Source organism: Ischnura elegans, assembly GCF_921293095.1.
Source record: "Ischnura elegans chromosome 13 unlocalized genomic scaffold, ioIscEleg1.1 SUPER_13_unloc_3, whole genome shotgun sequence".
Classification (NCBI taxonomy): domain Eukaryota; kingdom Metazoa; phylum Arthropoda; class Insecta; order Odonata; family Coenagrionidae; genus Ischnura; species Ischnura elegans.
Window position 1 is genome coordinate 9,553,302 of NW_025791659.1, and position 25,904 is coordinate 9,579,205.

General features: G+C 40.4%; 1 protein-coding gene across 4 annotated transcripts in view; it reads left to right on the forward strand.

Moving 5' to 3' along the window:
• Positions 1–25,904, forward strand: part of LOC124172858 (kielin/chordin-like protein) — a 117,776-nt gene that overhangs the window by 78,176 nt on the left and 13,696 nt on the right. For all 4 annotated transcript variants that reach the window (XR_006868298.1, XR_006868299.1, XR_006868300.1 and 1 more), the window contains 2 exons: positions 14,784–14,919; positions 24,168–24,444. Coding sequence is in view for 1 of the 4 variants with exons in the window: in XM_046552357.1 (XP_046408313.1) it covers positions 14,784–14,919; positions 24,168–24,444 (413 nt within the window). In the remaining 3 variants the exon portion in view is untranslated. The remainder of the gene's footprint in view (positions 1–14,783; positions 14,920–24,167; positions 24,445–25,904) is intronic.

Below are 25,904 nucleotides of genomic sequence, written 5' to 3' on the forward strand. Positions count from 1 at the left end.
CAAACGTTCCATCCCTTATTCCCTCTCTGTCCGGGGACACAGAATCTGTAATAACCCCGAAGACCTTCAAAAATTCCTCTCCAAACTCCACACCTCTCTTCTTCACCGCGGCTACCCCGAAAAACTCTTGTTGAACAAAATAAGAAAAAAACCGGCTATTCACAATAAACCCCGCGCAGACAAACATTGCTCTCCTTCTCTGCTCACAACCTACTTCCCTGGTGCTCATGTGCTACAAAACTTATTGAAGGACCTGTACCCCATCCTTTCCAAACACAAGTCCACCTCTCAGATTTTCCCGTCCACTCCTCGGATAACATTTAAGAGACCACCGAATTTAAACACCATATTTAAAGCCACCCGCCCTCTCCAAAAGTCACAGTCAGTCACTATCTCCACACCCTCACCTTGCAATCGTCCCAGGTGTAAAACCTGCAAGATATTCTCTCCACCCCCTGCCTCTTTTCTCCCCAAGCTTAAATGCCTACCGATTTTCCCCTCCACTACTTGTACTTCCACCAACATCATCTACCTTCTTCATTGTAATTTCTGCCCTGCTTTCTATATTGGCCTATGCACTACCCCTCTCAATCTCAGAATTAACAATCATCGCGCCTCCTGTTGTCCATCTTCCCCCCACTCCTCTCTACCAGTTCCTACACATTGTCTTTCACATGATTCCATTTTCAATCATTGCTACAAAGTATCCATTATTGCCTCCCTCCCTCCCACCGACTCCGCCCTCAACCTCCACACCCTCGAATTGGCGTGCATTTGGCACTTTCAAGCCAATAGCTCTCCGGGTCTGAACGTTGCATCCTAACCCCTATTCCTAACTCCCCCTCCCCATACACCTCTCCCCTTACCCCTCTTTTCCCTTTTCCAACCCTCTCCTTTCCTCACCATTCATTCTTCAGCTGACGAAGAAGCCTGAAGTGCTTCGATAGCTTCGACGAGTTTATTTTTTCAATGTGAGTGTTTCTTTTTTGTGTCTCTGTGTTTATCGTTATTAACTTGAACTATTTATATTACGTGCCACGTGCATATCATATTTTCCAAAACATTGTATATATATATATATATATATATATAAATATGTGGCCGATCGAGGCGAACGAACAAAAATTGTACTACTAAAACATAGACACACGTAAAAAAAGGGACACTCACAAATAAACGTTCAGACGTTTCAGCGGATTGATCCGCTATCCTCAATGCTGAAGGTGAACTGCTGCAGGCAGGGTAAGTTCCTCCAGTCGCCCTCCTTGGTGAGGTAGTGGGGGTGGAAGAAGGGGAAGGGGAGAGGGGGGGAAAAGGGAGGGTAGGGTTTGTTTTGGCTTTTAGTGGGCGATGTTTAGCCCGGGCGTTTCAAACGCCTTTTCAACCCAGATGTGGGCCATCTCCCTCGTCCTCACCTCGATGATAGTTGCCCTCTCTGGCAAAACTTCAATGAAGGTTAGGGCAAAACATTGGTCGAAGGTACTGTTGTGTGAGGAAGTGTGAATGGGGATGGGTTCATGAAAGGGGGGAGTTTTGCAGGAGTGCCTGTGGTTATTCATACGGATGGATATGGGTGTGGTACATTCTCCTATGTAGTACGCGGGGCAAAAATTACAAAATAGCCTGTATACAACGTTGAAGGAAGTGCAAGACGGTGTGGAGGAGGATCTATTGATGACAGGTGAAGTGGTGGGGCGTAGCAGGGGGCAGCATTTGCAACGGGGGCGGTTGCATGGAGTCAGGGAGGAAGGTGGGGGCAGAGCGTGCCGTAGGAGGGGGCGGGTGGATTTTAAAATATTACCTAAGTTAGGTGCTCTTCTGTAGGCAATGGAGGGGCAGGATGGAAGAAGAGCAGCCGTGATTTTGTTTTTTCTGATGATAGGGTACAGATCTTTTAATATTTTTTTAATTTTTTGAGAGCCCGGGAAGAATGTGGTGGTGAGATTCAGTTTCCTGGTTTGTTCTTTTTTGGTGCGTGGGATGTACTGTTCGGAGGGAGAGAGTATTTTCTTTTTAAGCAGGGGTTCTGGATACTTTCGTTTGAGGAGAGCATGATGGAGGTTCTGTGTGGCTCTTTGAAGAGATGGTGAATTGTTGCAGATGCGATGGGCACGGACTGATAGGGAGTAGGGGATTGCGTGTTTGGTGTGAGGTGGATGGCAACTGGTGTAGTGCAAGTATTGTTCATGGTTGGTGGGTTTTTTGTGGATGGAGGTGCTGAAGGTATTGTTTTCAAGGCGGATGTTTATGTCAAGGAAGGTAAGGGAGGAAGCAGAAATTGATGAAGTGAAAGAAACGGATGAGGTGGAGTTGAGGGATGCAATGAAAGTGTCTAGCGAGTCACGCCCATGGGCCCATAGTAAAAAAATATCATCGATGAAGCGGACCCACAGGAGAGGCTTAAGGGTTTGGGAATTTAAATAAGAGTTTTCCAGGTGACCCATGTAGAGGTTTGCGTAGGCTGGGGCCATTCTGGTTCCCATCGGGACTCCTCGCTTCTGTAGGTAGATGGTGTCGTTGAAGTTGAAGGCGTTTTTGTTTAGAATCAGTTCAGCTAATTGGGTGATGAAGTTGGTGGAGGGAGAGTGAGGCTGAGGGCGTTGGGCAAGAAAGTAGTTGAGGGCATTGAGGCCTTCGTGGTGGGGAATGGAAGTGTAAAGTGAAACGACGTCAATTGTCGCCATTAGGAGATTGGTACCGGTAGGGATAGGGGTTGAGTTAAGTATGCTTAGGAAATGATAGGAGTCTTTTATGAAAGATGGGAGGGTGGTGACAAGAGGTTGCAAGTAGTGATCTAGAAGGGCTGATATTCTTTCGGTTGGGGAATTGCGGCTAGACACAATGGGACGGCCAGGGTTATTGGGTTTGTGTATTTTGGGGAGAAGATAGAATTGTGGAGTGTTGAAATCGGCAGGTGATAGAAGATTAATATCGGAGGGGCTTAGTCCTTCTGCGGGGCCAAAATTTTTTAGAAAGGAGAAGATTTCTTTTTGAAATTTGGGATTCTCTTGTCACCACCCTCCCATCTTTCATAAAAGACTCCTATCATTTCCTAAGCATACTTAACTCAACCCCTATCCCTACCGGTACCAATCTCCTAATGGCGACAATTGACGTCGTTTCACTTTACACTTCCATTCCCCACCACGAAGGCCTCAATGCCCTCAACTACTTTCTTGCCCAACGCCCTCAGCCTCACTCTCCCTCCACCAACTTCATCACCCAATTAGCTGAACTGATTCTAAACAAAAACGCCTTCAACTTCAACGACACCATCTACCTACAGAAGCGAGGAGTCCCGATGGGAACCAGAATGGCCCCAGCCTACGCAAACCTCTACATGGGTCACCTGGAAAACTCTTATTTAAATTCCCAAACCCTTAAGCCTCTCCTGTGGGTCCGCTTCATCGATGATATTTTTTTACTATGGGCCCATGGGCGTGACTCGCTAGACACTTTCATTGCATCCCTCAACTCCACCTCATCCGTTTCTTTCACTTCATCAATTTCTGCTTCCTCCCTTACCTTCCTTGACATAAACATCCGCCTTGAAAACAATACCTTCAGCACCTCCATCCACAAAAAACCCACCAACCATGAACAATACTTGCACTACACCAGTTGCCATCCACCTCACACCAAACACGCAATCCCCTACTCCCTATCAGTCCGTGCCCATCGCATCTGCAACAATTCACCATCTCTTCAAAGAGCCACACAGAACCTCCATCATGCTCTCCTCAAACGAAAGTATCCAGAACCCCTGCTTAAAAAGAAAATACTCTCTCCCTCCGAACAGTACATCCCACGCACCAAAAAAGAACAAACCAGGAAACTGAATCTCACCACCACATTCTTCCCGGGCTCTCAAAAAATTAAAAAAATATTAAAAGATCTGTACCCTATCATCAGAAAAAACAAAATCACGGCTGCTCTTCTTCCATCCTGCCCCTCCATTGCCTACAGAAGAGCACCTAACTTAGGTAATATTTTAAAATCCACCCGCCCCCTCCTACGGCACGCTCTGCCCCCACCTTCCTCCCTGACTCCATGCAACCGCCCCCGTTGCAAATGCTGCCCCCTGCTACGCCCCACCACTTCACCTGTCATCAATAGATCCTCCTCCACACCGTCTTGCACTTCCTTCAACGTTGTATACAGGCTATTTTGTAATTTTTGCCCCGCGTACTACATAGGAGAATGTACCACACCCATATCCATCCGTATGAATAACCACAGGCACTCCTGCAAAACTCCCCCCTTTCATGAACCCATCCCCATTCACACTTCCTCACACAACAGTACCTTCGACCAATGTTTTGCCCTAACCTTCATTGAAGTTTTGCCAGAGAGGGCAACTATCATCGAGGTGAGGACGAGGGAGATGGCCCACATCTGGGTTGAAAAGGCGTTTGAAACGCCCGGGCTAAACATCGCCCACTAAAAGCCAAAACAAACCCTACCCTCCCTTTTCCCCCCCTCTCCCCTTCCCCTTCTTCCACCCCCACTACCTCACCAAGGAGGGCGACTGGAGGAACTTACCCTGCCTGCAGCAGTTCACCTTCAGCATTGAGGATAGCGGATCAATCCGCTGAAACGTCTGAACGTTTATTTGTGAGTGTCCCTTTTTTTACGTGTGTCTATGTTTTAGTAGTACAATTTTTGTTCGTTCGCCTCGATCGGCCACATATTTATATTATCGCTTAGTGCGCTTTCATCAAGATTTTATATATATAGAAATCAGAGGGTAAAAATGCGGCCTGACTGGGACTCGAACCCAGAACCTCCTGGTTGCCGGCCAGGTGCTCTACCAGTTGCGCTACCAGGACGCTTAGATTTACCATGATTTCGGCGGGGGTTTATATACAGTAAACTCCCTTTGCTTTGGCCCACAAGAGTAACCCGCCGTCATACGACAAGAGTAACCCAAGAGAGTTCTGGGTTCGAGTCCCAGTCAGGCCGCATTTTTACCCTCTGATTTCTGGCTTTTTCCATCTACCACAGCACCGTTGTCCTTGTCCTTTTTCTATTCCATGTTCCTTTCCCTTTCTTTCCTTACCTGTGAATTTATATGCATATTTGCGCTTAAGGCGTCGTGTGAATGAATGAAGTAGTATATATATATATATATATATATATATATATATATATAAATCCCGCTATCATTTTGGCACCCGTTAATGAGCAAGTTGCATTCAATCTGGCGTCCGAGTGTAATTTGGCGGCCGTATACCGGACGCCGGATTACAAACGTGTAAAAATCGCTGGAATCGACTAATTACATCATGTAGACCTCATTTCCGAAAATTAGTGTGGACGCCAATTTGTTAGCAATATGTGCAAATTTCGTATATTATTAGTTCGGCATAATTCCGGGCCGAGCGGCGCTGACCGCGGTGAATACCCTGCCCCCGAATATCTCCGTGCAGTCTAAGCAGCAAGTGGCGTCCACTGCTTGGCAACACCGCTCTGCCTGGTTCTGCTATGAATTTCTCTTGCCCTAGCCTCTTCGAGGAGTTTTGATCCCTCGGCTGACTGCGCGGTAGCCGAGTGCGCGTCATCCCGCGCTACCGCTCCAGTTTTTACTTGGTCCAAAGTCAGTTTAAAGGACTTGCGCTCTGGTAACTTCAATAACAACATTACTGCTATCACGGTATTTTAATGGGCACTAAAATAATTCTTTGGGGGGATTGGAGTAAAATAAATTAGGATTAGTGTATCAGGAAAGCCGTCTTTTCAGTATTAATATTTTGCGCAAAAAATCAAGAGAAATAATGAATGCGGCTGATTTTACTATCCTCTAAAAGTATAATTGGATACCTATGTTCTTAATCATGTAGCCACTCGCATATTTTCTTTATTACAATAAAATAAAAGAAGGCCTAATAGCAGAGGGAGGAGGCAGGGGAGGAGAGACTCACGATCTGAAGGTCCCCGCATGTCGTATGAATCGAAAAACTAGCGCTGTATTCGTGGGAACGAAAAATAAGAGCGATTCTCAGACGAAGGGAAGGCAGGAAGCTTGAAAAAATAAATGAAAGTCAAAGAGCAAAGGAAGGGGGCAGGGGAGGAGTGACTCATGATTTTGAGGTTCCCGTATGTCGTATGCATCGAAAAAGCAAAGCTATATTCGTGGGAACGTGAAATACGAGCGGTTCGCAGACTAAGGGAAGGCAGGACGATTGAAAAATAAAAGAAGGCATAAGAGCAGAGGGAGGGGGCAGTACAGGAGAGACTCAAAAGCTCGAGGTTTCCTTCGGTCATATGCGTAGAAAAACAAACGCTATATTCGTGGGAACGTGAAATATGAGCGCTTCCCAGACGAAAGGAAAGCAGGACGATAGAAAAAAAATAAAGCCAAAAAGCGAGGGAAGGTGGCAGAGGCGGAGTGACTCGGGATCTCAAATCTATTTTTATTTCGTTGGAAGGGGGCAGAGCGGGAGGGCGTAGGAGAAAATGTGGGTGAGTGGAAGGGGTTCCCCTAGACTGGTAAAAAATATTTATTTTATTTTATACAATGGTTTTGAGGTTTATTGGGTAATTCATGTCCATTTTGTACAAGTACCTACGCATAATACTCACGTGTTTTGAGTGAAAAGCAAATTGGGTGACTATCAATTTAAAAATGAATGAGATACGAGATAACATTAAACACGTCGATCTTAAATAACATTAGTGATTCATTTTATCTATATGTCAGCGTCAGTAACATGGTCTGATGTAGCAATTCCATACGGCGCATCTACAGTTTTATCTACCACTCTACAGGTTTGGGTGTTAGACGATTTTAGTAATATATTCTGGAATTATGCTCCAACGTAACCACTTGTAAGAGCTGTTTGTTCCTTAACATACGTAGAAAAACCCACGAAACTTGAAATTGCATTCCATTAATCATAGAAACTTGTACCTGTGTTATTTATGCTCCTAATACTTGTTCTGTAGGAAGAATGATCTCGTCACTAACGTCAGATTTTCTCTCTTAGCATTTGTATTTCGATAAAAAATAATTGGCGAGAATTACAAACATTCGCTTTTCTCATTGTAACAATGGTAGTAGATCTACAAGCCAAAGTAATTCCGGGGTGGCTGTGAACCGAAGTGCTTTCTTCGTGAGGCATTGGTTGTTAGTCCTTTTACTAACTCATTCTTTTGAATAGTTAAACATTTCTTCCCACGGCTCCGCAACCCTTTGGCCAAGACTAACGCATCATATACATAAGAGAACGAAATTTATTAAGCTGGAAATAGAAATATATTTTGAAAAATCAGAGCCTCATTCCCTGAGGATCTCATCCACATTTAATGATGCGTCTTATTTCATTACAAGAAAATGGATAATTTGGAAAATCAAGCCGGTTTTTTCTAGAGAATGGTACCCCAAAGGTACTATTAATCTCACTTATAGCGGATTCAATTTATTTTCGAATTTAATGAATTTTTCGTGACAAAAAGACCTAATTAGCAACATTTCACTCGTAATAATGAAAGTACTCTCGAAGATGGAAATTAAATTAGTTTTTAATTGGTTGAAAATTCCAAAGGTATTCTTCTACATAGCCCTGAAAAATTCGGAAAGAATATTTTTACTACGCACGTACGGCAAATGTGATTCATTTATTCCATTTGCTCGCAGAATGTCAGTAGCGGCATTCATAGGAAACAAGCAAATAATATCATGTAGACCACACTGTTCAGCCTTCAGATATTATCAGCAACATAAAAATAATGTATTTTTTAACACTTCGTGATTTTCATTATAATCAATGTAGAAAAATTCACACAAAATAAGATAAAGGGATAAGTTGAAATAATAGATTGAACTGGGGGATAATAGCATAAAATTGTCACTTAAATCCTGCTAATAGTTCCAGTTTCAAAAATTCTTATAGACCAAGTTCCACGATTTAAGTTTCGATGGCATTTAAAATGCTTCATTTGTACTCCTGTTTTCCGCCTTTCATTTCAATGAATTTCATTCCATAGATTTTCAGTCACATATCACATTCTTAAATCGGTTTATCAGAATTCTCTCTTACAAATGGAGTCGTCATTTTGAATTAGAAAAGAATCTTCCAAGTACACCCATGCCTCGTATAGCGCAATTCCGATATAGCGAAAATTAATTCTTCGGGGAAATATCCCAACGCAGTGTAGCCTAATAAAAAAAAAATTAACGCTCCCACGATAAAAAGGTTAACTTGCGCTAAGTACGCACGAAATTGCTACAATTTTACGCATATTAATAGTACTGCTTGCCTCATCTTTTTTGTTTATAAATTATTCGAAATCCATTGCTGAGCAATGGCCAAAAGCATTACTCGTCATTGAGTCCATATAGCCGGCCTACCGAAGTAGATTACCTCGTATCCTTAACAGAATGACAATTGTTAATTTAGATCATTAACTATGCCTGAAGCTAGTGGAAGTGAGTTAAAAGAAAGTAATAAGGTTTGAGACGTAATGTTCGTCATCATAGGCTATCGGGCGATTGACTTCCAGGGAGAGGGTCTACGCTTCAGCCCTCAAGGTCATCGGTAATCACGGGGGAGAAATAGAGGGGTGGTGGAGTTGTTTTGAAAAGCATCAACACACAGAAGGGTCTGCTATAGAGTCTCAAACACAAAAGCTTCGTTCCCTCTCAGCAGTCTTAGGCCCTCTGCGTCTTAGGAATACAGTTCCGCAGTAGGAGGTCATTTCGATAAAGCCATAAAGAGTAAAAGTCCAGAGAAAAATGGCAAAAAACAGGAATGCAGGTAGAAAAATCAAGAAGTTATCAAGGAAAACCATAAACCTAGAAGAGAAATTGTAAGAGGTAAATTGCTTTGAAAATGGAGAGCGTGAAAGCGATATTGCGCGGAAGGTTAAACTCGCGATGTCTTATTCTGAATAAAGACGAAGTTAAAACATTAGTGATCTCAGCTGCACCCACTTCCGCCAAGCGCTCAGCACATACGGAAAGTTCATTTTGAAATACGAAAAGGCAAGGTTGGTAATCGCTCCGAGACATTTAGTGAAAAATCCGCTTGCTTTCAGTGTTTTACACGGCAAGCAAGTATTTTCAGTGCGGCGATATCAGGTGAATCTGCGAGTGTTGATTGCGGAGTCGCCGCAACATTTTCTGATTAACTCCAAGCTGTGATTGAAAGTGTCTTCTTTCTTCCTAAATTAGTTTTTAGTGCTGACGAGACGATATTGTTTCGGAAAAGAATGCAATCTCGTTCATTTATTTTCAGGGAAGGAAAACTGCGTCAGATTTCATGGCATTTAAACACTATTTCACGTAGCTGCTAATGCCTAACGGGACTTCAAATTTAAGCCAGCTCTCATTTTACATTCACACAATCGGCGAGCAATGAAATGGTATTCAAATTAGCAATAGCCTGGTATTCGGATGGGCGAAAAAGGGGCCTAGATGAGGCAGTAAATGTTTCTAGGTTGGTTTGAAAATTTGTCAACTGCCGGCAATGCGTTATGAACCCCTGAGATAGCAGAGATTATCCCACCCAAACAACAGGAGGGAATTTCTAAAGCTCGTACGAAGTTTTTTTACGTGAACAAAAATCTTTGAATGCATGCCTACTATTTTTAAAGCTATTTTAAATTATAAATGTTTTTATGAAAAAGGTTTTCTAAGTCTGTTAATAGGAATATATATGGTTTAGAGGAAATTCAATACCCAACGCCTATGCCACCAGGAACGTATCCCTATCTTCCCATTGTTAAAACGCTCTCATGTAACGCAATTTCGTATAGCGCAAAGATCCCAAGGAACGCATCCCTTGCGCTATACGAGGCATGGGTGTAATGAAGGTTATTTTCGTTTCCTTCGCAGGTAAGGTTTAAAAGTCACTGCAACACAATAATCTGTTTTGCACAAATTTTAAAAATATCACTCAGCCACTTCCTTACCGAAAGAAATGCTCTTACAAGCAGTTGATGATCTGTACCCCTTTTCCCTCTCCTTTCTCAACGATTTTCGACAATATATTAGGTGAACGCGATTTGTTCAATATTTTTGCTAATGACGTCCAAAGCCATTTTTTCCATAACGTTTATTGCATTGACAAATTCCTTTTCCTCAGCAGCAGAGAAATAGGAAGTCAAAACCCATCACTCTTACTTGGGCGTTGAGATGTGTCTCATTTCCCCAGGGTTCCAGAGACATGTCGTTGTACAGTACTCCTAGGAATTCGGTAAAACAAGGCTGCCCACGAGTAGTTTTGTTCCCGATTGTAGATCATTTAAAGAATATTCAAGACCTTCAATTGAATAGGTTAGTCCAGCGCCCTCCTGAGTTTTCCGTATAGATACCGCCATTATCTACAGCTGAGCAAAAAGGTTACGTTGAAGGAATATTTAAGCTATTGATTAGTGAAGTTAATTTATATAATAAGTATCTCCATGTCATTTTCATTAATTTTTAGGAAAATACGTAGTAAAGTCAAAAAGCCGTTTGATGTAATGAAAGAGTAATTTAAAAAGCGCTGGATACTGTCGAATATATTAAATAATTACTAGCAAGACCTCTATAGGAGTAGTAGATTCCAGCTGGAGCTAGTAAAAAGTAAATAAAAATAGTAAAATACAGCTTGTGAAAGGCGTTAATTCACTCTAGCTGTAGCGGAATATAAACAAAAAGTTATTTTGTCATATTAAAGAATTATTTTTACTCGTCCTACGGAATGGATATCCATGAAGGCAATATCGCAAAACAAAATCAAAGGCACCACGCTAAAAATACAAAAGCACTTTCAAAAGATAGAAGCAGAATCATCATTTACATGTGAATAGAATCGCTTTAAATATTGTCGCCACAAAACGTTCTTTTGGTACGTCTGGGACATTTCCCAACGCCCAGGGTACGATAAAGTCTATCTTTACGAAAGGAGCAAACGTGGTAAAATGCCGTCGACGCTGATATGCCAACGAACGCAGCCATTGGAATAGCTATCCGTGCACATGAAATTATTGGAATCAGCTAGCAAAATGAGTGATTTGTGAAATTTGCTTTCATATTAAATGTAATAGCATATTTAGGGCCGTTTTATAGGAGGTACTTCCTCGCGACTCCGATGGATTAATATAAGAACGGGACATCAACGAGCCGCGGCATACCTTTTTTTATAAGAGCTTGAACCTTGTAAATGAGAGATAGAGTTTGTTCTAGCCTCAATGCTAGCGAATACGCATCTTTCAAGATAGTGAAGCCAATATTTTTCTCGGGGTATAATCGTACGACCTTTCAGAAGGATGCTATATAAATTTTCTTTCATGATAGCTTTCACTTACTCCGATTACTTGATGATGAGAGGAAGGGAAAATCTCTGAAGACTAACGTAGCATTGCTGAAGGATATTCTGACAGATGGGGGGACAACATCTGGAGAAATTGATTTAGCCTTAAATTATCGTGAGAAATCTCGGAATCTTTTGAAAGAACTTCGCTTAAGTACACTCAATAATATATTAATTCCATTTAAATTGACATTCAATCGACACTGCGCTCATTTTTGCCTCACGTATTCACTCTTCACTCATTATCTGGAGATTACTCTCGCAATTTCTTCAGATTTCCTTATTAAATCGTTCAAATGGAATTATTGTTGAGAGAATTTATAATAAGTAATCGACAATACTAACACAGACTCATGTAAAATCCCTTTTCAGGAATATCTGAGGACCTAATTACCCCCTTTTCTGTAATTTTGAGGGCCGTATCGAGTGGACGTGAAATAAATGATACGGTTTTCTCAGCTTGTTGTCTGAAAACAGCTACATTCTAAGCTAAAATTATATTTTTTCCTTGATATTTCCGTACCAGAAGGTCTATGATCCCCTGGCGAGTTTGCTTCCCGCATCACTTTTGCCTATTTTTAATTGATATTGTGCTCCTAAACAAGATTGTGGCATACGTCATCCTAAATAAGTTTAATTGCATCTTTACAACACACCGTTGATAAAAACATTCCTTAATTTAATAATACTTAAGACCTCCGATATTTGGCCAGCTTTTTTCAATTTTAGCCCACTGTGCGTCGTGTCCTTGGCTTTATAAAAACCAAGGGTTTAGATAGCTTCTTCCGAAATGGAGTTTAATTAACTCATTTAATAATTTTGGCTAACTTTTAGAATCCTAGATTCACGAAGTTCACTCCCATGATGACTTTAATCTTTTTTTACAGTAATATTACGTTTAGTAGTTAGTTTATTAGTTAGTTTATTAGTTAGTTTAGTATTAGTTTAGTAGTTAACAGTAGTTAATAGTTAATTGGAATAATTTCACCCATTGAATGCAATAACAGCTATATACTACAAAAATAACAAGCAAGAGCGAGGTTTATAAGATAGACATATTTGGCAACAGCGCAGGAAGCCAAAAAGGTACCGCGGTGGTGCTAAATATACAAAATGGATTCCAAAATGATGATCAAATGTAAAAAATATACTCCGGACGCCATAATGATTGGATTTGAAATGATGCCAAAATGTAACCTGTCTGTACGGATTCAAGATGCACGTATATCTCCTGCAAATACATAATTTTCGTAAAACAAAATAGTACACAAGGTAGGAAATCACTCGGTTGTTCAACATACGCGATAATATAGCAATATATATAACTATTTCTGGTGGACGCCAAAACGATGCAGAGTGTAAGGAAGGCAAAATGATAGCGGGATGTATATATATATATATATATATATATATCTTAAGAATTGGGAAAAAAATCTAGACGTATTAAATAAAATGGAGTAGCTGTAAAATTTTTAAATCTGAAATGTTGCTGATTCCGGAAAATAGCCTTGGCAGTCTTCGTACATCCCACCTGCTATGGGCTGGCAGTAAAGTGGTGTTTTCCTGGGTGGTACACTCAATTGTTTGCCATGAAGCAACCCGCAAGTTGTTTCCTAGTATTTTACGACTGTGTAAACCTCCGAATTCATTTGTTATTTCATTGTTATCGGCCATTGGTCTTCTACGTTCATCCCAAATCTCTCTTTCTACGACCGTGTTGCATCCAAATGCATTACTCCATGCGAGGAGTATGCGCGTCAATACTTGATAATTGTTGCGGAAGCAGACGATGCTTTGGATCTCAACGCAAAACTTAGCGCAAAAATACTCGATCTCGGTACAAGATATAGAAAGCAGACTACATTGGACAAATGTTTTAAGAGAATTTGAACTTAAGAATATAAAAATCTGCTTACAAAAAACTTTAAATGTCTTATTAATCACCATATCAATATCGATATTTATTAATCAATATATTAATTGATTGCACAAATTTTTAAAGTGAATTTATAACATAAAATATAAAAATGTGCTTGTATTAATCTTGAAGTGCATTATTAATCTTCATCTCAATATCGATATATCAATTGATTAACTCGTTATCGTTTCATTCAGGGAACAATGTGTACGGCTGTTGCGTGGATTTAAGGTAAATAAAGTGTTGCCTAATTTTCATGATATTTTAAAGAAACCAAATTATATACTCGGGGTTATCATCATAATTTCTGAGTAAGCCGTGGGAAAGAAGAAATGATTCAGCTTAACTCATCCTTTTTATTAATGTGTGACAAATCACGGGAGAATAACGACGTTTTTATGTAATTGTCTCGGGGAAATCTATGAAACATTATGATTTCCATTCACAAGGTATTTTTTTTTGCAATTTAGCACTCATTTTCTTGATTTTAAATGTGAAAAGAGTTCAGGAAGGTGATCCTGGGAGAACTTACCAAAGTAATTGTGATTATGACGAGTTTTACCACCAATTGCAATTACCTCAAATCGTTATTATTTACTACCCTGGTCAGCACGTTTTCCTGGGTAGCACTTTCAATTTTTTTGTGGTACCTTCAGAAATGTACTAAACAAGTTCTACTGTTTACACTCATAAATGCAAGTAGAAGATGAAATGAAAAGATAGGAAAACGTTGACTACGGTCCAATGTCCCAGTATCGTATTGTCCTCATAAAGATGATATTGTTCCTGACTGTGTTGTTCTCTCCATTCTCCCGTGAATTCGTCATGAACATCCAAGGCGTAATGTAAGAATCCTTTAACACTAGAACCGCTGAACTTTCCAACCCCACCAAAACCGCGGCATGGGACTTTTTTGTCCCATTGACAAAATACGTTGATCCTGTCATGTTTAAGTATGATGGACGGTTTTTTTGTGGTTTGTGTGAACAAAACACGTGTTTCGGTAATGTTTAAAATGCTTATTAAGTATAACTAGGAATACAGTAAACTTATTTTGGCAGCAAAAGAGTTGTTTGTCAAGAATAACCACATAACGTCAAGGGCAGTCGACAGAGGACGTGAGTAGGCGGCCGGTGCAGTGCACAGATTATTCCCTTCTGCGCTTCTAACTGGCAGAATAACGGTATCTGTACATCGATCCCCTTCGTAATAAACTGTTATTATGCTAATTACAAAATAAGAGTGCAAAAAAACTGAAATTGCATGTTTTCCCCTTATGGGGCAAAAAAGTCCCATCCCGCAATCCTAGGTGAATCATACAATACAATATACAAGCATCGTTAAATATTTTCGACATGACCATTCAAAAGAGCATAAAAAATGAGTGTGAGTCAGTAAATTTCAAAGGTATCAAACCACTAGTACATGAATGGCAAACATTTGCAAAGGGCGATGGGACAGAAAAGTCCCGTCCGCGGTTCCAGTGTTAAATTTTAATATTTTGCGGACTTTAGTCTGAGGTGTACATTATCCTTGCAAAGTGTGATGTTCATTGCGTTGCATTGCAGGCTGGTCCAAAGAGATATTCCAACAACGCACCAAACAATGCAAAGGGAAGGAGCAACGTGGCGACGGTGTTTGCGTCGTCTTGGAGAGTTGGCGGCAAGAAGGCGTGCTCACGTCTGGAAGACAGTGACGTTAGATGTAAGTGTTCTGTGCTCTGTAGCATTGCTTTCCCTCTGGCTTCATTCAGACTATTTTTAAGCTTTACGCTATGGATGTACAGTTGAGGACCTCTTATACGGAATCCAGAAATCCGGAATGCTTCACGGCTTACTTTGATACATAAGCATCTATGTAGAGGTGGCGTAGGTGACGACATGTACACCCTTCATTCGCTATGGAAAAGTACGAGTGATAAAGCAAGTCATCAGCTTCACTCTCCTAGATTATATGACTTAGAGAAATGGAGAATTCACCTGTCCTACTTTAAATCAAAGAGGAGTCATTAAAAATGGGAAATATCTTTGGGAAGCCCCCCTAGGCCAGAAATCCAGAAAAAACCAGAAATTCAGAAACCCTTTGGTCCCAGGCTTTCTGGATTTGAGGTCCTCAACTGTATATTCATGTCTCAGTTTACAGAAAAAGCGTATCTGTTCCAAAATTCATTAACCGTTGACAAGTGGGTAAAACTGTAACATAGGTCTCTAATAATTTCTTTATAATAATAATAATAATAATAATAATAATAATTTTTTATTCACTGAACTGGCAATATACATTGCATGGTTTCGTCACAAAAATCACTATGATACAAATTACATAAATACAATAATACAAATTACATAGAATCATTTAAATAATCGCTAATATCATAATAGGCTTTACCTGCTAAAAAATTACATAATTTAACTTTGAATAGGGAAGGGGGACAGCTTTTCAGTTCAGATGGAAGTTTATTAAAAATGATGGATGGAGTGTGATGAGGTCCCTTGAGAGCTAGAGATAGATGGTGACTTTTGAGGTGAACGTCACATTTTGAGCGAGTGTGGTAGTCATGCCATTCATGATTCCTAGGAAAATGCTCAGGATGCATTTTAACAAAAGTGGCACAATTCAAGATAAAAATGGAGGGAAGTGTTAATATTTTTAGGTCCAAAAAGATCGGTTTACCAGGAGTCCTCTTAGGCACTCGAACCATAGCTTTCAATGCTTGCTTCTGAAGAGAAAATAATTTTTTTGCATGGTGTGAAATTCCCCAGAACATAATTCCATAAGATATATGAGCATGAACATTAGCATGGTAGATAAGTTTGAGGGTAGAAAGAGATAGAAATGGGGCCAGCCTTCTAAGCATAAAAATACCAGTGCTAACTCTATTCATAATGGCTTCAATGTGTGATGTCCATTTAAGGTCGTCTGAAACCAGAAGACCTAAGAATTTAACACAGTTAGTTTGGGTAATGGGCTCATTCATCAGATTGAGTTGGTGATTATTTATAGGTGTGACACTCTTAGGGTGGAAATCCAAGAAAACAGTTTTGTTAATGTTAATTGATAAATGGTTGGTATTGCACCACTCAGCCATCCTAGAAATTGAAGTATTGACAGAATTTACCAGATCAGAAATATTTCTAGAATGTGACAGACATGAAGTATCATCAGCATATAACACAACATCCTGTTGAGGAAACAGGTTTGGTAGGTCATTAACAAAAATAATAAATAGGAGGGGGCCAAGTATGGAACCTTGGGGGACCCCAGTATTAATATCTAAAGGAGAAGAGAATGAGACATCATTACTATACTGTGACCGGCACGTATATTTCACAAATTGTTTCCTACCAGTTAAATATGATCTTATCCAGTCCAAGGTTTTTCCTCTTATTCCAATGTTGGCCAGCTTAAGTAAGAGAATATCATGATTGACTCTATCAAAAGCTTTTGATAAGTCATAAAACACTGCAAGTGAGTGTAAATTTTTGTCTCGGGCATTATAGATGGAATTTAACAATTGATATGCAGCAGTAATTGTCGATCTTGCTTTTCTGAAGCCATGCTGTGAATCATGTAAGATATCTTTTGATTCAAGATAAGAAATGATACGGAAATAGAACACTTTTTCGAAAATTTTGGAAAAAGCAGTAAGGACAGAAATTGGTCTATAATTGTTGGGGTCTGAAGATGAGCCTTTTTTTGGGATAGGAGATACTATGGCTAGTTTCATGCGAGAGGGAAATTCACCACTTAGGAAAGAGGTGTTAATAATATCAACTAGTGGACTTGCTATATTATGTTAGAGAAGGCTAGGAAATACAGCAAAAATAGCAATATTCACAAATAATTCTGTTTAACTGAGAATAGCTTTTGAATTTATTCTGACCCTATCCATTCGTATGATTATGTTGAACTCATTTGTTTGTAATTAATTGTCGCAAAGATTGTAATGCCTGTTGTTTTATGAAACAATAATGGATGTTCGTTAAGTTGAGATGTCAATGGCTGTCGTCACTTTTAGTAAATCTTACTTGTAAGTGGATAAATAAGCATCTATGTAGAGGTGGCATAGGTGACCACATGTACACCAATCATTCACTATGGAAAAGTATGAGTGATGAAACAAGTCATCAGCTTCACTCTCCTTGATTATATGACTTCTAAGAGAAATGGAGAATTCACCTGTCCTACTTTAAATCAAAGAGGAGTTAATAAAAATGGGAGATATCTTTGGGAAGGCCCTCAATACCAGAAATCCAGAAAAACCAGTTATTCAGAAACCCTCTGGTCCCAAGCTTTCCGGATTTGAGGTCCTCAACTGTACTTCAGGGCTGCAAGTCGGTCATTGTTACCATTATTTCGGATCTTGGTCATTAAAAGTCATTATTATGCCAATAAGGTCACTAAAAGTTAACCCTTAAGCAGTGACGTTAATTTTGCAGGCATGTCGTGAGGTCTCTCGGACCGTTAATCAAATTAATTTGCAAATTTACAGAATTAAATAATAAAAACGTTTTATTTTAAGATTTTTATGTCTTTATTGAACAAAAATATGTAGCTAACGATAATTATAGATATTTAAAAACAGTTATTTTGAAAATATTCATAATTTCAAAAACGCAGCGGTCTCTCAGACCGCACGTCACCGGTTAAGGGTCAATACTGTATTTCTCCATGAATAATCTCCCCTCTGAATAATAACCCACGCCCACCTAGCTTTTAGGCTTTGGTTTTGGGAAAAAACATAAAAAATGTGTATAAATACTTATACGCCTGTGGCCGGCATTTCTAGAAAAAAGGGGAGGATTAAATTCAGATAAATATGTAGGCAGGATTCCCACTCAACCGTGAAAACCTTAAAAACCGTGAATAAGCCGTGAATTTCGTCTACTGTGAAAAAACCTGGAAATAGCCGTGAATTTCGCCATGAAACCTTAGAAATCTCTCAAACTTGATTGTAGAACTACGGTAGACGGGTTAAAAGAATAAAAGGATATTTCAATCATGTTTCAAGGTCATTCACGTGCAGGCAATGTCCATGCATTTTTCTGCACGCGTGTAATCGAAAGCCCAACTATTAATTGGTCCGTGTGTGCCACGACAGCACATTGACCTTAAGCCTGCGATTGGAAGACGTTAACCCTGACAAAAAATCAGGCACTTCTTTACTTCCCTGCCACCCTGCTCTCTCCATTTTCCCACTCACACCCTTTTAGCCGGACATGAATTATTCTAACGATAGGTGACGTCATAAAAGTAGCACTGTCATTGCTGCGTTTGCATTCAAGGCATCTGTTGCGTTTGTTACATTTTTAGTTAACGTGTGGCCGATGTTCGTTACGCGATCAATATTTCTGCCTGAAGTGGTTTATCTAAAAACCGTGAATTTTGTGACATTTAGACCGTGAAAACCTGGAAAAAACCGTGAATTTTATTATGTAGTTAGAGTGGGAACCCTGGAAGAGGATAGCCGTCCTCCCTATTGAAATTCTTTTCAAGGTTCACTCTTCCTATCGCCTCCCTTATCAGCCGAGGGAATTATTTATTCTCTCCGGCGATGATTTTTGATTCTTGGAATATCTATTTTACATGGGGCTCGTACTTGCACAATTTGACATGTGTACGAAGGAACAGTCAAAATTGCATCGTGTAAAGCGGTGAATTGCTAAAACATATGGGAGAATGCATGGACGTGAGATGGTAAAAACAGCTGTTCTTAGCTTAACCGCTTCGTGTAGTAAACCTTGTTTGCTTGCCAGCAGTTATTTCCTTGTGTAATATGCATAAATTTTATTTGTTAAATTTTATTTAATAAATTTGACGTGCCCAGGTTCTTCAGGTGATGACTTGCCAATATATAAGGAATTTCAAAAGTAAGGAACATATTGTTGACGAAATTTTGTATCTTCTCCAATCCCCCCCTCTAGACCTTCCTTTCTGACACATTTAACCCTTTCGAGACAGTGGAGTTTTCCCCTTAGCTATCCAGGGCATCCGCTATCCAGCTATCCAGGGCATGGTTGTTCGTGAACGCGTATTTGTTAAAAAGCCCCGATGTAAAGGCCAATACAAGCTGTTTTCGGAGGTATGAAAATAAAATAAAAAAAATAAAAATAAATATGTAGAGGATAGCCGTCCTCCCTAATGAAGTCGTTTTCAAGATTCGCTCTTCCTATCGCCTCCCTTATCAGCCGAGGGAATTAGTATTTCTCTCCGGCGATGATTTTGATTTTTGACTCTTAGAATATTATGAAGTACAGTGCAACCTCGATATAACGACACCCCACGGTGCACTAATAAACACTCGCTATAGCGAATTGTCGCTTTACAAGAGGTGGAGCAAATAATAGCCAATATACCTGTTGCGAACAGATATACAGGAACAGGAGTGGTGCGGCGACAGATAAACATCTATCCGATAAACGTAAGCATAAATCCAGATGAAAGGCGATGTTTTTTTGCATCACTAAATTTCCTTACTCAAATAACGACTAACTATTCAAACAATTTATAAGCGCCGCACTGAATAAAAATCATGCAAAGCATTGTTTCTTCAATCATTATATTTATCGAACGACAGTTTACCACATAAATTTGAGACTGAGCACTCCATTAACTTCATTTCTAACAGATCGCTAGCAATTACAGAGGTTAAGGAGTCTTTATGAAAGTCTTCCGGTGGTGAAACCCTCGCTATGGCGAGAGCCAACACCGAAAGGGTGTTGGCTCTCGCCAAAAAAAACGAATTTTTAACACGCTTATTATAGGGTCAATTGACGGTGCATCGGCTATCTCTCGTAATAGCGGAGGTGTCGCTGTAGCCCGTACTCGCTTTAACGAGGTTCCACTGTACCCAGGTTCTTCAGGCGATGACTTGCCAATACATAAGGAATTTCAAAAGTAAGGAACATATTCTTAACGAAATTTTGTATCTTCTCCAATCCCCCCCTCTAGACCTTCCTTTCCGACACACTTAACCCTTTCGAGACGGTGGAGTTCTCTCCTTAGCAAGATTATTGGACTTAGTCCCAAGGGACTATTCCGTCCCCTCTGAATGGACCATTTTTGCAGGACATTAGTTAAGAAGGGTCTTGCAGATAATCGCACACTCTCAGCGCCAACCTTTTTCCACCCTTCCTAGTGGGGACTCCGCATTATCTCAGACTCCGAGGGTAGTAGTGCTCCCTCCTTTCGCTGTTTATAACCCTACCACCGGCATCAGTTCGCAGTCAATCATGCTTTGTTTATATAAATTAGCTATGTGGATAATAGGGTGATTTCCTATTATTTTTTTATTGCCTAAATCGAAAGATTATTACTCCTAGAGTACGTATTTCACGCTTTTAGATTTTTGAATGACGATATCTATTTTTTGCTATTAAATGGAAAGTGAAAATTTTCAAGCGCGCGAAAACGAGACGCGTAAGTATGAATGCCGGGAAATCTCTCCGTGTGAATTATTTCTGGTTCCCGCTGCCGCCCTGTGAGGTGACCTTGAGGCGAGCTGAGCGCTGATACGACGCAGGCTGCTAGCGGGTAGCCGAGTACCCTGCTAGCAGGTAGAGCTTGGCTTAAGTAAGGATTATTAATACCTTATCAAACGAAGAAAACTTTCCGACCTTAGCCAGTTTTAATAAGTGATTATTAAGACATGTTTCCCTGAGCTCTGTGCCTCATGCATGCATTGGTAATCTCAGACGATGTAAAACTCCTATCTTCTCGTATAGAAACTAGGTCCCTGTGACGGCACGTGGAGTGGCATTCGTCTAAACCGGTATTTCTAAAACCAAATAATTTGTATTTTATGAATACACTAATGGTGGGTAACGAATCGCAATCAATGCCTTTTGTTTTCTTTGATGAAGGAAACTACCGTATTGTTGCTTGCACGTAAATTGCAGACTTGTCAGACTTGCCAAATCGTCTGCTGGAGGTTGTGATGTATCCAATGCATCCGGCAACTGGAAATCTCGTGGCCAATCGAAGCGCTTGGCTCCATTTTCTAACTATACATCATTGGCAATCTTGGTTCTTCCTGGCATCAGCTATTAAGGGCTAAAATTTCATGACTGAATTTTTCTCCACTATGCATGTATAGACATTTCAAGAATGACAAGTAAAGATGTGCGAATAGTGTCTGCAAATACTCAAATACCTCGAATTCTAGAAAGTATTCAATATTCGAGGTCTCGAATAGTTATGCGAAAAGTACCGTCTCGAATACCTCGAATACTTTGAATTTCGCGTCATACACTGTCGCACGCACGTCGTTGGTAGTTGACTCCGAAAAATGTGGAGAACTGTAGTCGTTTAGTGCACTCAGTGCCGTTTTACGCAAGTTGCAGAATTATGTCAAATTCGTGGATTAGAGCGGTGAATAGAGTTCGACGAGGGGAACCGAAAGTGATTGGGTGAAAAAATCTGAAAATCCCCGATTCCCCCCACCAGGAGAACCTCAGTGCCGTGGGATAGTAACTACGTAGCACAATTCCCAAAATCCGTTACCCCACCCATCCATCAGCTCTTGGACCCTCCTCTGACGCTTTCCTCCTCTCCAAAATCAAACTAAAGGCCCCAGCTCACGCAGGGTTCGTATTACAAAGAATATAAATCAAATGCTTCAAAAGAAAATATCAAGTTACAGGATAATAATAGAATCGTGTTTCACCCTTCCTTCTTTCTCCCCCACTGACCTTTTTCTGCCTACCTGCGTCGAAGTTCCTCATTTCTGGAGGTCAACTGCTGCACGAGTCATCTATTAGCCCAAAAGGTGTCTAGCAATGACTTTCGGCAATTGATATTACACCCTTATTGGATTGAAATATTAATAATGTGCACGTAATTCCAAAAGTATAAGACCAAACACAATGTATTTCTGACTTTATTTAAACATTTTACGCGAGGAAATAAATGTCAAAACATGACGGAGACTTAGCATTCTGGCGAAACTCGATATCCTTGCAACTGAGCTTCTCGTAAGTTGATGCGGTATTTTTTTCTAAAACATATATCAAGTTACAATTTATGAGTTATGCTATAAATCTCTATTGTCACAGTCACAGACGAAGGGATATTTTCTCAAGATATTTGGTTTCTCCCTGCTAGCAATTCGAATTCATCTGCTTATCTCGTGAGAACTTCCAAAGATGGACTGAAAATAATTGAAGAAAATCCGGTGGAGAAGTGCGTGTATTTTGCAAAACGCCTCGGATTGTCCAATAGCACTTGACAGTAGGAGTGAGGGTAAAGCGAGCTACCTGTTGAAAATAAGAAGTTGGATGAAGCCAAGTATCAGATGGGCATGCCACTGAAATGGCGTTTGGTAGATAAGAATGTGTACATCAGACAGAAATCCATCGTAGCAGTGTAATTGCAGAGACGGCATGCAATCATTTTTTCGCGAGGTGGTGTGTCCCCTCAGGATATTTGAAAGAGATGTTAGCTGAATCAACTATATGCCCAAATTGTTTCCATAAAATTAAAATATTCCATCAATCAGCTAAATTCCTGTTTGAATCCTATAAAGGAAATCACAATTACTCACCAAAATATTGGGTTTCCTGCTGCATAGGCAACCTAGTCAAACTATCCCGCATTCATCATTTTTTTCCTCCATCCCCTTAAAAAACGATAGATCGAGGTTCCACTGTATACCTTTTATTTATACATTCATCAAGGGAAATAGAAACTTAGTAAGAAATAAGAGGCTTATAGAAATAATATGCTTTGTGCAATTCTAGTATTCGAGGTATTCGAAATTCGAGGTACTCGAATATTCGAGCAATGATTTAATATTCGAATTCGATATTCGACTTTGAGAAATCTGCTATTCGACCCATCCTTATTATTATTCCCCTATCAAACGAAGGAAACTTTCCAGCCATAGGCAGTTTTAATAAGTGATTATTACGAAATGTTTCCCTGAGCTCTGTGCCTCATGCATGCATTGGTAATCTCAGATGATGTAAAACTCCTATCTACTCGTATGGAAACGAGGTTCCTGTGATGTCACGTGGAGTGGCATCGCATGGGCGCCAATCTGGCCCTTTTCAAATGCGGTTAAAATTGACGATTGCCATTCGTCTAAACTGGAATTACTGAAACCAAATAATTTCTATATTAATCTGCTGATCTGCTGAGAAATCTGCTATGCGGCCCATCTCTAATGAAAAGTTTATATTTTTTGTAATAGGGTAGTTTCCTTCATCAAAGAAAACAAAAGGCATTGATGGCGATGCGTTACCCACCATTAGTGTATTCATAATACACAAATTATTTGGTTTCTGAAATACCGGTTTAGACGAATGGCAAGGGTCAAATTTTATCCTCATTTGAAAAAGGCCAGATTGGCACCCATGCGATTCCACTCCACGTGACGTCACAGGGACCTAGTTTCTACACGAGAGGATAGGAGTTATGCATCGTCAGAGGCTACCAATGCATGCATGAGGCACAGAGCTCAGGGAAACATGTCTTAATAATCACCTATTAAAACTGGCTAAGGTCGGAAAGTTTTCTTCGCTTGATAAGGTATTAATAAACCTTTTTTAAGCCATGCGCTACCAGACAGGAAGGTACTCAGCTACCCGTAAGCATCCTGTGTCCTATCAGCGCTCAGAGCCTCGATCAAGGTCACCTACCAGGCGGGAGGGGGAACCAGAAATGCGTCGCACGGACTTTTTCCCTTCATTCCTACTTACGCGTCGCGTTTTCGCGCGCTTGAAATTTTTCACATTTCATTTGATCGCGAAAAATAGATATCATCATTTAAAAATCTAAAAGCATGAAATACGTACTCCAGGAGTAATAATCTTTCAATTTAGGCAATAAAAAAATAATAGGAAACCACCCTATTATCAAAAGCGCCTTCAAACTTTACTTACGTAATTTTTGTTCTAATCGATTTTTCTCCTGAAAAATAAACATTTTTCAATCTACTTTTCCGTTTATTCCAGGGCCGATAAAGGGGCGTCACCTGAAGACGGGCCCGAGGGGCTCTCCTCCACGTCCCATGTTCCCGCCCCTCAACCCGCCCCTGCCGTTTGCCCCTGGCATCCAGACGGCCATGTGGGGCGTGGCCACCATGTGCCGTGGCGGCGCATCCATCGGCAGCCACAGATCCCTCGAGAGGAGGCGACGCAAGATGCGGGAGAGATACCACAAGTGCCGGACGCTGCGATCTCCCACATTCGCCGTCTGCCACGACAGGGTCAACCCCACAATGTACATCAGGTGAAGACCCTCTTTTGATCTCTAGACAAGTACAGTGAGTCCTCGTTCTACGTCACCACGTTTAACCCTTTCACTGTTATAAATGTTATGTTAAATAAATGTTATCCAACTCATTCATAAAGAAGATCAAAGTCCATTTTTATATTGAAATGCACATCGATATAGATATATTTTTGATGCTAATGTTTTAAAAAAAATGCGAATTTAGTAAAAATGGCTGAATGTTTTTCAGTAGGGCTTTAAATTTAGCAGCCGGCACTCAAAGTGTTAAGTCTTCCTAATTCTTAATTCGAAAACCAACACTGCTGGCCAATGCGAGGGTGAGTCCTTTTTTTAATTTTTCACTTTTTTTTACTTTTTTAGGAATATGTATTACATTTTTCGGAATGTAGATAAAGAATTAATTTCAAAATAGTGGGAATTTAATAAACACTACATATTCTGTGGCTTATTTATCGATTTTAGCAAAGCGTATGATAGTTTAAACCGGGGAAAATTGTGGGGAAAATATTGGAAAGATTTGGAATTCCTTGGAAATAAACTTAGTTAGCAAAGCTCAGTAATAGCAAAAGTAAGGTAAGAGTTGAAAATGGATACTCCACAAGCTTTGAAGTAACGACTGGTGTCAGACAAGGAGATGGTCTATCACCTAGACTTTTTAAAATTTAAATTTGATTTAATTTAGTAAAAATGGCTGGATTTTTTTTCAGTAGGGCTTTAACCCTTTCACTGCTGTTCAATCTCCGGAAACCTTCTCCTCACATGCGGCGAAAATGTTAAAATGCGTTTCCTGGGCCCATGGAGCAGGTACTTCCAGGATGGGTGTGGTACACCCTCCGAAGGGTCACTAATCCCCGACCCTATCCTCGACGAACTCACCCTCGCAGGACCGTCTCATCGGCCCTACCAGCGGGGGCCCTACCTCCGGAAAAGTGACCGCTCTGACTGCAATTTGAAAATCAATCAATTAATCCGATCATCGAAATATGATTGTTTTCATCGCACTCCTTCCAATCAAGCAATCAAGTACGTCTTTGAACTGTGTCTCTGCGATAAAAAATAACGATTTTGTTAACTTTGCAACAAAACGTAGCTGTGGACCACCGGAAAATGGCCATTATATCAAAGTTAACAAAATAATTATTTTTCATCGCAGAAACACGGTTCAAAGACGTACTGATTGCTTGATTGGCAGGAGTGCGATGAAAACAATCATATTTCGATGATCGGATTGATTGATTGATTTTCAAATTGCAGTCAGAGTGGTCACTTTTCCGGAGGTAGGGCCCCCGCTGGTAGGGCCGATGAGACGGTCTTGCGTGGGTGAATTCGTCGAGGAAAGGGTCCTGGATTAGTGGGTCCCTTCGAAGTGCTTCGGCGAAAGTGCTGACCGCATGGCACGGAGGAAGAAAAAGTACGTCCACCGCAGTCTGCCGTGCGGACGTACTAGGTACATCCAC